This window comes from Gorilla gorilla, chromosome 8, assembly GCF_029281585.2.
Source record: "Gorilla gorilla gorilla isolate KB3781 chromosome 8, NHGRI_mGorGor1-v2.1_pri, whole genome shotgun sequence".
NCBI classification, from domain to species: Eukaryota; Metazoa; Chordata; class Mammalia; order Primates; family Hominidae; genus Gorilla; species Gorilla gorilla.
In genome coordinates this window covers 56,921,839-56,935,933 of record NC_073232.2, presented here as the reverse complement: position 1 = coordinate 56,935,933, position 14,095 = coordinate 56,921,839, and the positions used below count along the sequence as shown (strand labels likewise).

At 36.5% G+C, this 14,095-nt stretch overlaps 1 protein-coding gene across 8 annotated transcripts in view; it reads left to right on the top strand.

Annotated features, from left to right (window-relative positions):
- Positions 1–13,880, top strand: part of BICC1 (BicC family RNA binding protein 1) — a 318,362-nt gene extending 304,482 nt beyond the window's left edge. For 5 of the 8 annotated variants that reach the window (XM_004049442.5, XM_055354104.2, XM_063710077.1 and 2 more), the window contains 3 exons: positions 24–184; positions 2,833–2,932; positions 11,219–13,880. In XM_004049442.5, coding sequence (XP_004049490.2) covers positions 24–184; positions 2,833–2,932; positions 11,219–11,349 — 392 coding nt within the window. In that variant the 3' untranslated portion in view covers positions 11,350–13,880. Of the gene's footprint in view, positions 1–23; positions 185–2,832; positions 2,933–5,683; positions 5,762–11,218 lie in introns of those variants that run through there. The other 3 variants (XM_063710076.1, XM_055354105.2, XM_063710078.1) reach the window with 1 other exon arrangement.
- Positions 13,881–14,095: the final 215 nt, after the last annotated feature.

The window sequence follows — 14,095 nt, the reverse complement described above, 5'->3', positions numbered from 1 at the left end:
CCTGTCTCTCCTTTGCCTTTCAGCGGAACACTATCTCAGCAGTAGCAATTACATGGACTGCATTTCCTCGCTGACAGGAAGCAATGGCTGTAACCTAAATAGCTCTTTCAAAGGTTCTGACCTCCCTGAGCTCTTCAGCAAACTGGGCCTGGGCAAATACACAGATGTTTTCCAGCAACAAGAGGTCAGTCATTATTTATTTTCCCAAGTATCTTTGTTTTGATTGTGTGTATGATGACTTCTAGAATGAAATCACTTATTGACCTATGAGTATGCTTTCACTGAGCATTTATTCAAGTCTCATAGCTTGTCCTTGCTACTAAGAAAAATGTCATCTCATTTCTTATTTAGTGCAGCTAGTAAACACGGGATAGCAGAAATAGAGAAAATCATACTTGCAGAAAAATGTACAATAGCTGTCTAACAGTTTTAGCAATAAAACCCAATCGATATATAGATTCTTAGGAATTTTTGTAGTCACAGCTCCCTTAAGGTCAGCAACAAGTCTGTATTTAACATGATTTCATTTTGAATCTGTTGTTATCTTTATTTGTGGCACTTAAAAGTAAATAACAGCATCTGAAATATCTCTGGCTGTTTTTGACTCATCCTGGTCATGCTGAAGTCTGTTCTTACAGAATATATGTTTTTTTCAACATGTTAATTTATTCATTAACTTATTGTTTGGGTTTTACCTGAACTGAGACAGAACTGAGATGTCTACTGAACAATCATGACCATGGATTTTGGTCAAACTGATTAGCCATATCCTATTATGTACTGGCATAAAGAAAAGAGGCCCCAGGCATGATTCTTCCTAACAGTGCTCTCATATTACTGGGGCACAGCTAACTCAAAGTGTCAGAAAATTAAAATGTTTCTATACATTTGTGTCTTTTTCAAATCAAGACATGGTCCATGTTTGATGCTAGTTGGCTTAATTTTATGTTAGAGAACATCTGATTTAGTCAGTAATTTCTAGGCACGTGTCAGTTAATAAAGAATCTGTGGTTTTTACTAGGCACTTTGTATCATAAATTCAATGTACTGCCCATGGTCCAATAAATTATTAAGTTTAAATGCTGAGCATTTTTGTTTTTTACGCTGAAAGGGCAATTGTTGTGTGTATTAAATTTCAGGGTATTGATTTTTTTTTTTCTGTTTCCCCTACATCTTGAGTTAGTGTTCATTTGACCAAGAATTTTCTCAGCTGAATAAACCTTTCATAATCAGTGCATTAAAGAATATATCTCTTTATTTTGTCTTGCTGGTTAGATGATGGTAGCTGGAAGCAGAAGTATTTTAATGTGTCGAGGCACAGAAGGTCAAAAAGCAAGAGATTGAATGTTAATTCAATGATATTCTGGGTTTGTTTTCATCTATGTTTCCTATTTGAAGAAGCATAGAAATTGTAGGTATTTCTTATTCCAATTACTCCAAGAAGGAAAAAAACATGAAAGTATAAAGCCAGAGGGACTTAATTTAATATTTATTTAACTACAGCAGGGGTCAGCAAACTGTGGTCTGTAGGCCAACTGCCTGATTTTGTAAAGTTTTATTGGAACACAGCCACATTCATTTGTTTACATATTGTCTATGGGTTCCTTCCAGCTATAACAGCATAGTTAAGTAACTGCAACACTGACATTGTGGCCCACAAAGCCTAAAATATTTACCATCTGATCCTTTAAGAGAAAGTTGGGGAACACTTGAGCTGAAGAATCTCTATTATAGAATTTCTGAAAACATATCTTTAGAACTGTGATAAATGATGGCCTAAGGTTTTCTAAGACCTGGATGTACCTTCCAAATCAAAACAGGACAATTTAAATTATCTTCAATATCATTTAATGAAAAGTTTTACCTGTTTATGGCATGTTGAAATTTGGTCACCTGCTTTTTTCAGTGTAGGATATTTTCTAATACTCAGATGTGATTTAACAAGAATCCCCCGTAAGTAACTTCATGAGATTTAATTTATTGTAAGCATGTTGAAGATTCATTTAGCAACTTTCACAGGTGATATATCAACATGCATTATTACTAACCATACCTGCCAATTGTCTTCTTTGGTAAGCCCAGTACTTTATATCTATAGTTATAGTGAATGCTTACAACAGTTCTGCAAGATACAGTATTGTCAACCCTCTGTGCCCACAGCTAGTAATGGCAGAGTCAGGATCGAACCCAAGTCTCTTTGGCTTCAGAATCTGTTGTCTTTCTCTTCTTACACACTATCTTTAAAGGAAGGTGGGGGATCCTTGGGCAGTTTCCCTTCATACTTTGTTCCTGATGCCAGACAGTGCAGTTTTATAGTTCCTGCAAATACTTCTTTTGTGTCCCTTTCAGTAATAGTTTGCTGGGTTGAGCCAAGTGAACGGTAGATCTGATTGTGTCTGGGAATTCTTCTTTCAATCCTTTCAATCCTGTGTTGAACACAAAGGAAGATGCCATCTGTTTTATTATTTAGTTTCTTCTTATAAAGATAAAGGTACACTTAACCAATTCAAAATCCCAACCTAAGAGATATTTTTCTCTTCTCTGAATAGATAATGCTCTTCCTTTTATCAGTTCACAAAAATGGTACAATCTTTGTGTTTCCTTTTTTGCTATAGTTGCCAGGTTGCTCAGAGCTAAGTCTTCTGCTAGAATCATCATTTCCATTTCACCACCTTTCTTAATTCTTGTTTCTTAGGTTTGTGCTACCACCTTTCTTTTCTGGAAGTAGGCAGAGCATAATTAATAAATAAGTGTGACAACAAGTTGATCCTACAGTGGGAAAGAAAATAAGTAATTAATATATTGGTTATAGATTGACCTTTCTACCCACAGATTGATCTTCAGACATTCCTCACTCTCACAGATCAGGATCTGAAGGAGCTGGGAATAACTACTTTTGGTGCCAGGAGGAAAATGCTGCTTGCAATTTCAGGTGAATATAAATATTCAACTCATACGTTAAAATCTGAATAACCTCTGCCAGTGGTCTCAGCCATTGGGTTGTTTCTACCCATTAACTGCTGGCTTACTAACCTAACACCTTGGTTGTGGTTTCAGAGGGTTTTCCTGTCAACAGTGTGACAGATCCTGAGACTGTATTACTTTTTCATCAAGGCATTGCCTGAAAACCTGCCTTAACAAGGGTCATATATGAAAATAGATCTCTTCAGAAAGATCTAACCAAAATCGCCCTATGCAGAACATGAGAAGTTGGGGAGAAAGTTTAATTCTCCTCTTTGCAGTTGTGTTAAACAGTAATCATTACATTAGTGAATAATTATTCTTGATTGGCAGTTATGTTTCAAATGTGTGTGTCCTTGCACACCGACTGAGTTCATTGCACTAAGAAAAGAATGCTGGTTGAATCTGGCAGTGTTACTTGTCTTAATTCTTCTTAGTCTTCCCACTGTTTTAATAGAATTTATGAGTCACAGGACATAGTATCCTGAAGATTATCACAGAATGAAGGAAAATAATGTCTGTCTCCCTAGGCCACTTTCTTTGTGCATCTGTTGCATATATATTTTAGAAAATGCTCTATACGTATTTATTGGGTGCCACTCATTTGAAAGGAATTGAGCCAGATGATGAGTCAGGAGTTGGCAAATACATAGTAATGAACCTCAAAAAAGCGTTTAGAAAAATATGCGGAAATTTGAAGGAGGGAATGGGATTAGTTTTTGAAGACTTGCCAATAAAGTTCTTGAATGTCAAGTTCATATGTGTCCCAGTCTCAGAAAGACAGACACACCAGGGGCAGAAGCCAAGTGTCATGTGCTGCGGAAAAATGAATGCTTTTTCAGAACACTGAATTTGCAGGCTATGCCTCAGTGAAGCCAGCAGTTACATCCAACTGGTGAAAGTCCATTCCAGACAACATTCACTAATCAGATCAGCAGATAAAATTTAAAACCTCAGTGGTTTTCCATTTTATTTTAGCGGCATGTTGAATGCCCCACCCATCTTCCCATAGGAAATCTTTATCTGAAGCAGATACAGGCAAAGCAGCTTTGAAATAGGAGTGGAAATCCAGCCATTGAGCTTTCTGGTGGCAGCCTATTAGGTTCTTCTGTGGATAGAGTTCTACACTCATCAGTTTTCCCAGAACTTCTTCTAAAATTTCTTCTCGGATATACTGTGTGTACCCAAGAGGCTCTATTAATGGAACTCCACAGGGAAAATGCATAATTCCTGCTCATAAGATCATCTTGGTATAGTGGAAAGAACACTGAATTCAATTAGGAGATCTGGGCTTTACTTATACTAAGTCATGAGTCCTTGAGTGAGTTTCCAAACCTCTTTTGGCTTTGGTTTATTAATCATGAAGGTAGATTGGAATTTGTGATTGTACAAAGGTCACCTTCCATTTCTAAGATCTGTCCTTTCATGTGATATCATCAGGCTTAGTGAAAATGGACAAAACTATAGTTTTATTACTTGTTCTTTTTTACCATCTATGATAATAGAGTAATTTTAAAAATTTGTTTTCTGTAAAGCTCATCCTCAGGGGGCTATCCCTAGACTCAAGCTAACTTTAAAAGTTTTCATATTATTTTATTAATTTGCAAATGAAATTTATTTACCGTTTGAAATGTGATTAACTTATGCATTCACCATACCTGTACTGTTGAAATATGCCTGCAGGCCAGCAATTTTCTATCAGTGAAGTGCGTAGTCCAGAGCTCCATAATCTTTCACTAGAGATTCATGGAATGGCAGTGAGGATATAGTGAAAACTTAAGTTCATTTTTTGGTGTCCCAACCCAGTTCTGAATTCTGTAAAGATTTTAGCAACAAGCAGATAGCTGTAAATACATTCGCAGGTTGTAGATAGATCATCAATACCTTTCCTCTGGAATATATCAGTATCTTTTGGGGGAGGTAAGATGGGAATCAGAAAGGTTTCAAGTTCTCTATTTTAAAAAAATAATATTTTTTCTAATCATCTTCTTTGTCATTCTGTTGAGGTTATATAGTACTTTTGCAGACTTCCTCTCTCAGTGGGGTTCACCAGGTCCTCTTGCTTTTAAAGGGAGTTTGAGACTGACTAAAATACTTTATGGCTGCTCTGCGCAGCATAAAGGACTTGATTATTTTAAGAATAATTTTGTCTTACTTTGTTGAGTGCATTTGTTTGAACCTGGTAAATTATTTTCTCTGAAAGCAATACATTTTTATTGAGAAAATTCTTCATCAAAAAGCTTCTTTCTCCAGTTCAACTTATCTCATAACAAAGACATCCATTTATAGTCCCAGAACATTCTGTCTCCCTACAGATGCAGTATAGCTGGGCAGTCTGAACTCACATTTGTCTTATGGTTATAGATTGGTTAGGTCCAGAGTTTGCTTAAAATTCCTTTTTAAATTTTGTAGATTTTAAACTTATAATCTGAGTGATTCTTTCAGTATAAGGTTTTGTTTTATTTTTAATCTCAGGCCAAAATACATTTAATGTTATAGCAGTAGATGAAATTTATCTCCAATGGAGATGGATCAAAGTATAAATTTGATCTCTTTTTCCCCAAATCCACTTTTTTTTTGGAAAATTCACAGATTTTTCTCAGAAGATTTTCATGATTGGTTAAATGTACAGGGACTCAGTGAAAGGACGCTTAGCATCCTGTTGACAGGCTTCCCACCACGGCCTCAGGTAGATCTAACATTTCCCGACCTATTCTTTTAGTTTGTGACTCTGTTCAGATCCGCAACAAGATCCTGAGAGCTGCCAGGATTGTGTGAACCTTGGAATTTCAAAGAAAAAGGTTGGTATTTTCCCAAACCATCCCGTAGGCTTACTGAAAAATATTAGAGGAGTTTGCCTTATCATTTAAACAACAACAACAGCAATTCTAAAGTCTCTTCAGTAGGACTTGACCTTGATAACCTCTCTGGAAGATTTATCTCTGTGCATCACATTTAAAAACATATGTATGTACTCTCTTAGAAACTGTATCGGTTAGAGTTGGATTCCCTTGTGATCATTTTACTGTTTCAAAGATCTAGCTGATGTGTCTTTTCAGAATAAAGTTTTTAATATTTATTTTGAAAAACTTTGTCTTCATGGCCCAGTTGTTGTGATGTGCTCAGTTATACATGTTATATATGCTAAAGGAGAATGTTGTTTGGCCTCATTCCTTTTTTTTCTTTGCTGTAAAGTGGGAATGTCTTCCTGAATTGTATGTTATTCCCCCGTGAGAAAATGGAGGCCGAAGATAGTCCCTAGCTTGAAGATGATAAAACTTTTCCAGGCTGTGTACTTAAGGGGATTCATTTATTCTTAACGCTTCTATAAGTTTGCCTTTAAATATATTCAATTCTGTCTTGATTTCTGAATTTTGAAGTGCTGTGTTTGTTTTTAACAAGATACATGTATTCAGCTTTTAATAACTGTGTTTCTGGAGGAACTTGAAACAACAGCCATCTGTATGCATGCCTGCATGTGTCTTTTGCTTGTAAAGATACCTTCCTTGCTTCTTCAGAGTGAAGCTGGGTTTTTCTATTTAAAAATTAAATTTGGCATGTTAAAATAGCAAATAAAGCTCTGTTATCTGGCATACTTGGAACTATCGATTTCTCAGATTTGTATTCCTGATGCCTTGGTTGGTCTTCTCTGTCCAGTGGGTCACTGAAGGCCAGTGCTCAGGGCACTGACCTTTCCATCAAGCATGTGAGGTTTCACCTCTGTCACTTAGTACCTGTGTGGGCAAGTGACTTAGTCTATTTTTTAAATCAGTTTTTTCACCTATAAAATGGAGAATGGTAATATTATCTATCCCTTAAAGAAGACTTGAATAGGGCAAAATAAATGTAAAGTGCTTGTCATACAATAAGGCTAATGAATCATTGTTATTTTTCTTCTCTCCTAAGACCTATATATGAACAAAAGAGAGATGTCTCCAGTGTTGCTTTGACCATATAGGGGCAGGCGTTTACATTTTGGAAGGCAGTGGGGTAAAATGTGAAGGGTATTGGTCATCTTCCAGAACTTGGCCATAGTAGTGTGTCTGGTCATATGGTCATCCTTAACACCATGCAGTCTGTTACAACCTGAGTCTGTGTCGTCAGCATTACTGTAGATGGCCATATCTTACATTGTAACTTCACAATTCAAAAGGGGATTGATTGTGTGTGTGTGGTTTAAAAAGTACTGAGTACCATGCAAATATAAGGTGAATCACCTGCTCTAGCCCCTCAAAGAGACAACTTTAAGCAAATCAGTTACATAATCCCTCTAATCTATTTTAAACTGAATAAATTTGAGGGTATTTGCATTTGTTTGGTATCAAACCCTAATTTCCATAGTCTGATGATTCTGTGTACTTGCATGAGTTTGTCAGAATGAGTTACATCAGTGATTTTGAGGTGGGGGCGGAGGTTGATGCATACTCATAAAACAACGTAATCTGTTTCAATTAACTTTTTACCTTTCCCGTTAATAATTTTAGTTGGCAAAAGACAAACTAAACAGTGTTTTCAGAGTACTCTAATTTCTTTACCATTCAAATAGGGCACCTCAGGTTTTCCCTGAAATTTTAGATTCAAGTATTTGTTGTTTGTGAGTATTAATTTTCTAAGCTGATATGATTTTTTTACTAGATTAATTTTTTATTCAAAGAAACCTACTCATATGCCTCTTTCTAAAACTATTTCTGACTCAAGAAGTATAGGGTTCATGAGTTGGCAGAGCCATGGGGGCTGTGGCTTAATACAGTTGACCCTTGAACAACATGGATTTGAACTGCACAGGTTCACTTATACACAGAGGTTTTTCAATAAATATATTGAAAATATTTTTGGAGATTTGTGACAACTTGAAGAAACTTCCAAACTGCATAGCCTGGGAATATTGAAAAAATTTAAGAAAAAGTTAGATATGTCAAGAACGCATATGTATGAAATATATACAGATACTAGTCTATTTTATCATTTACTACCATACAATATACACATCTATTATAACATGTTAAAATTTATCAAAACCTCACAGACCATATATGGCACCACTGGCAGCAGAGAGAAATGTAAACAAACAAAGACATTTTAAATCATAACTGTATAAAATTAACTGTGTTATATACAGTACTGCTGTAATAATTTCATAGCCACCTTCTGTTGCTATTGCAGTGAGCTCGATGTTACAAGTATCCACTTAAAGCACTATATGACACTAATTTCCACCTGAGCAATTAACCTCTCCAGTAAGTTGCATATAACAGTTACAAGTGATCTCTCACAGTTCTTATTTTTCCTTGTGTTTAGTACAATACCATAGACCTTGAATAACGCCATAGGACCCACATAAAGTGCCACTAATGCTCTCAAAAGCAAAGTCATGACATCATGGGAAAAAGTTGAATTGCTTGATATGTACCACAGATTGAGGTGTGTAGCTGCATTTGCCCACCACGTCAAGATAAGTGAATCCAGCATAACGACTATTGTTTAAAAAAAAACAAAGGAAAAGAAAAGGAAATTTGAGAAGCCATTGCTGCAGCTAGACCTGCAGATGCAAAAGCCTTGCACTTTTTGCAAAATACCTTTTTTATCTTGCATTGAAAATGCAGCTTTTAGAGTGGGTGCAGGATTGTTATAAAAAAGCATACTTATTGACTCCATGATTCAAGAAAAAGCAAAGTCATTATATGACAACTTAAAGCAAAATGAAGGTGAAGGATCTAAAGTTGGAGAAATTAATGACAACAAAAGATGGTATGTTAATTGTAGAAAGAGGCTTGGCTTAACAAATGTGAAGATAACAGGAGAAGGAGCTTTTGTCAACCACTAGATACCACATGAGTTCCCAGACACGGTTAAGAAAATCATTGAGGAGAAAGACTATACACCTGAACAGGTTTTTAATGCAGATGAAAGTGTCCTATTCTGGAAAAAAAATGCCACAAAGGATTTTTATTAGGAAGAAAGATAGGAGGCCAGGCGCGGTGGCTCATGCCTGTAATCCCAGCACTTTGGGAGGCCAAGGCAGGTGGATCACAAGATCAGGAGATCGAGACCATCCTGGCTAACACGGTGAAACCTTCTCTCTACTAAAAATACAAAACAAAAAAAAATTAGCCAGGTGTGGTGGTGGGCACCTGTAGTCCCAGCTACTCGGGAGGCTGAGGCAGGAGAATGATGTGAACCCGGGAAGCGGAGCTTGCAGTGAGTGGAGATCGCACCACTGCACTCCAGCCTGGGCTATAGAGCGAGACTCTGTCTCAAAAAGAAAAAAGAAGAAAGAGAAACAAACACCCGAATTTCAGACAGGAAGGGATAGGCTGACTGCTGTTTTGTGTGAATGCAGTCACGTTTATGATCAGGACTGCCCTTATCTATAAAGCTGCCCACCCTTGAGCCTTGGAGGGAAAAGATTAACACCAGCCGCCAGTCTTTTGGTTGTAGCACAAGAAGGCATGGATAACAAGAATGTTTTCTCTAGACTGTTTCCATTGATACTTTTTCCCTGAAGTCAGGAAGTAACTTGCCAGTAAAAGACTGACTTTGAAAGTTCTTTTGAGGTTGGATAATGCCCCTGGCCACTGAAAACCCCATGTGTTTAACATCAGAGTCGTCAAACTAGTTAACTTGTCTCCAAACACAAAGTCTCTAATTCAGCTTCTAGATCAGGTGGTCATAAGGACCTTTAAGGATTGTTACACATGGTACTTTATGGAAAGGATTGTCAAGGTTATAGAAGAGAACCCAGATAGAGAAAACATGAAAAGCTGGAAGGTTTACACCATTGGGGATGTCATTGTTGATACAGAAAAAGCTGTGAAGCCATCAGGCCCGAAACAATGAATTCCTGCTGGAAAAAACTGTGTCCAGATGTTGTGCATGACTTCACAGAATTTACCATAGAGCCAGTCAAGAAAATCATGAAAGAAATTGTGGATATGGCAAAAAAAATAATAAATAAAGGTAAAGGGTGAGTAAGGGATTTCAATATCAGATCTTGGAGAAATTCAGGAGCTAACAGATACCACACCAGAGGAATTAATAGAGATGACTTGATGGCGATGCATGTTTCTGAACCAGCACCAGACGATGAGGAAGACATAGAAGAAGCAGTGCCAGAAAGCAACTGACGTTAGACAGTCTGGCAGAAGAGTTCGGATTATTCAAGACTACTTCTGATTTTTTTAATGACATGGATTCTTCTATGATAAAACAGTGGAAGAACGACTAGTACCATATAGAAACATTTTTAAAGAAATGAAAAAAGCAAAAATGGCAGACAGAAATTATGATGTATTTTTGTAAAGTTACACCAAGTGTGCCTGCCTCTCCTTGCACCACCACTACCTCTTGAGCCTCTACTATGCCTGAAACAGCAAGAGCAACCCCTTCTCCTCCTCCTTCTCAACCTACTCAACGTGAAGACAACAGGGATGAAGACTTTCTGATGATTCACTTGCACTTAATGAATAAGTAAATATATTTTCTCTTCCTAATGATTATCTTAGTATTTTCTCTGGCTGAGTTTATTGTAAACATGTAATATAAAATACATATAACATACAGAACATGTGTTAATCAACTTACTGGTAAGGCTGCTGGGCAACAGTAGGCCATTAGTAAAGTTTTGGGGGAGTCAAAAGTTATACATGGATTTTTGACTACATGGGAGCAGGAGGGGTTTGGTACCTCAACCTCTGCATTATTCAAGGGTCAGCTGTTCTTCAGGGGTGCTCCTCCAATATCCCTGTGCTTAGGTATGGGGTCTTCTTTTTCATATCTGACTTTAATAAAACTTAATGATTGCCATGTTTGACATGAATGAGTTCAGTAGCTGTAATAATTTTCTGTGCCATCAGTCATACGTCCTTTCACGAGCTTAGCTTGTTCTCCTTGCCTCTGAAATGACCTTGGGAGTAGGTCAAACTATTTAATTTGGTTAGAGCGTTCTGAGAATGGTATATCCTCCAGTACAGTTTACAAACTATAATAGAAACTGTTTGCTGTCAGGAGTTTATGAATTGCAACAAAAACTATTTGCTGTCCTTTGTTCTCTGGACTATCAATATGCTATCTTTAATACCATACTTTCTAGTATTTCAGAAATGCCTTGACCATCAACTAAAAGTTTTCCTTTTGATACCAGACTTGACTTTCCTCAAAAAACCTACCACGTCACCATTTTCTGAGCTCTAGTGCCATGTCCTGTAGTATACACAGAACTTCTCTTGAGCTCCTAACAATTCTCTCTTTCTCTCTCTAGAACTAAATAAAAACCGAAGAAAGCTTTTTGAATCGCCAAATGCACGCACCTCTTTCCTGGAAGGTGGAGCGAGTGGAAGGCTACCCCGTCAGTATCACTCAGACATTGCTAGTGTCAGTGGCCGCTGGTAGCAGCACCCTCTTGGCACATGCCCGCTGACTAACTGTAAAGTGGACACAGGAGATGTATGAACAGCCTTCACAGCACACCATCCTTAGCACTCTGGGTGTCTGGTATCAGGACCAAAGCATTTTATTCGCACCTGTACTTTATGGCAAAAAGGAAGAAGAGAGAGAAGATGTTCTTATGATGTCATACAGAACACCAAATATGGATTACTTTTTAAAAATGGCAGTTGGACAGAATTTGCAATATGAGGATAGGGCTTTATTTCCTGTTTTTATTTACCTATATAACATATGCACTGATGATTTTTTTTTTTTTTTTTACTTAAAATGAAGGATGAATTGACATCTGGGATGCCAGAAGACTTAGAAGTTATTTTGTTTGCTTGTTTTGTTTGGGTATTTGGGGATTTTTAAAAAATAATCAAAGTGGAATTTTCTGGTACTGCTTTAAAATAATTATTGCGGTCTTTCAGCACTTTACACGTTCTAATTTCTTGTCCTGTGGAAGTTCTCACTGTCTCCATCTCTCTCATTTTTGTGTCATCTAATATGTTCGTACAGATCAGAGTTAGTCACATTTTTCTGACTGCATCAAACTTTTATTTGAAATGGTACTGGATCTTAGTTTCTGTGCAGAATATTCTGTGATTTTGGGAAATGTAAGTGAGTCCACTTGCTTCTGGACCAATTCTGTTTCATGTATGTTAGCATCCTAGAAACACCTAGCAATGGACCTAGTTCACAGTAATAGGTGCAAAGAAAGACCAAATGGATTTTGCAGTATTAACCCTTTGCAGTCGTCATACTTAGCTGCTGCCTGTAATGCTAAAATGATTTTAATGGTTGTCTGGAGGCAAAGGGCTGTTTTTTAGTATATTGCCACTAAAGGACATTTATTTATATCAAACTTTTATTTTTAGATATTATAAGCATACAGTACATAATTGATGAAATTGATATTTACTAGAGATTTATGGTAGAGAATGGACGACATTCAATAACTGGAGCCCGAGATTGTCACTTTATTTAAAAAGACAAATAATCATCTGACAAGACAGCACTGTTGCCATTATAAGGAGAAATAGATTACAATCCTTATCATGTACACGTTAGCTATGTTCCGTATGGCCACATGACTTTCCTGAAACCGTATCTGTCTGCTTGAAGTAGACTTATGTTTGTTGAGAATGAACAGGCTTATTTGAGCCTCCAGGGTGGCAGTTCATAAAGACAGCTAAGTTCTGAAGGGAAAAAAAAAAAGATATCTTTTTAAGTGGCTAGAGTCATTATTACAATCTTATACTGTGAAAGTCCAAGAAATCAGGCAACATTGTTTCCTGGGTCTTTTCAGAGATCTTATAGATTCATGAAGTGTTTTTAATCCATGAAGAAACACTAAAGTGCCTTTCTTTCGTCAAAGCAATATTATTTCCAAGTATATTAATTTGTTAGAAAACTTTCCCATAGGAAATGTTGTCAGTTACCTGTACTGTAAAGAGTTATTTATGTTCAGTAGTCAAGATTTTCTACATGGACATAAACCACTCTCACGTGCTCTCAGCAGAAGGCATTAGATAAGCATATACAAGAGTTGGGTACTTTTATACAAATATGGGATAAGAAATACTTGCCTGACACTTTTCCATGGCTGAGTCTGACCATTACAGTAAGAACAAGAATTGAAGAGGCATTTTGCATACAGAAACATTCTCACTTTAAAAAATGGTATTGGTTACCTTGAAGGCATAGATAATGGGCCTGTCATAAAATTATCAATTATAACTGGCACCGAGGGACTGCCCTTTTTAAGCTAAACTAAGCCTTATCTGCTTAAGGATGTTGAACTGAATCACTCCCTTTACTCATCCTGTGCATATGTGTACAAATGGTCATGTGGATCATGTGATGATCATCCATCTTATTTGATTGTATTAATGCATCATGCTAAACATGTAGTACAGGTTAACAATACCAGATTTATGTCCTGTTCAACAACTCAGTACTCTAAATGTTGTTATGTTTTTAATAAGACCTTCCCAGATAATAATCTTGGAGCTCTTTTCCCAGCTGTCTACCATGCATTTGCAACAGGAGGAAGATGTAATGAATATGCAGTATTAAGTTGATTTATGAACAGTGCTTTGATATGCCAAAGGGAAAACTGTCCCACTTAAATTAGATTAAGTAGGGTGGCTAAAAATAAATAAAAACACTGGAAATTCTTTCTCTCACTTTCTCTTGATGCAATGAAGGGAATATGACACTACAGTATACAGAGTTGTTGTTATATGATGCACAAAATATTTTGATGATTTGAATAAATGTTAACTTTTAATCTGCGCCTTAATAATGACTGGTTATCTGTAAATATAGAACAGATACAGATTGTATTTTTCTGTGGGTTTTTGTCCTTTTAGTGATTTTTTTCCAAAAACGAGAGATGGAATTAACATTGAAAATGGGAATTTTTTCTAACTGAATCAATTGTTACATGAAAAATAAATTTATATAACCCCTTTGTATTGCTCTTGCTATATGAAGTGTGTCTTTTTTTAAAAGAAAATCTTTATGCATAAACTCTATGCCTGTCTGTTTTCTAAGAAATTTTTTTTTTTTTTTTTTTTTTGCCGTTTTTGGCAAAGTTGAAAGATGTTTCTTCAGTAGAATTGAATATGCATTCTGTGTTCTCTTGTTTTGCATTGACATTCCTCATTTTCGACCAGAAACTAAAGCACTTTATTTTAGTCAG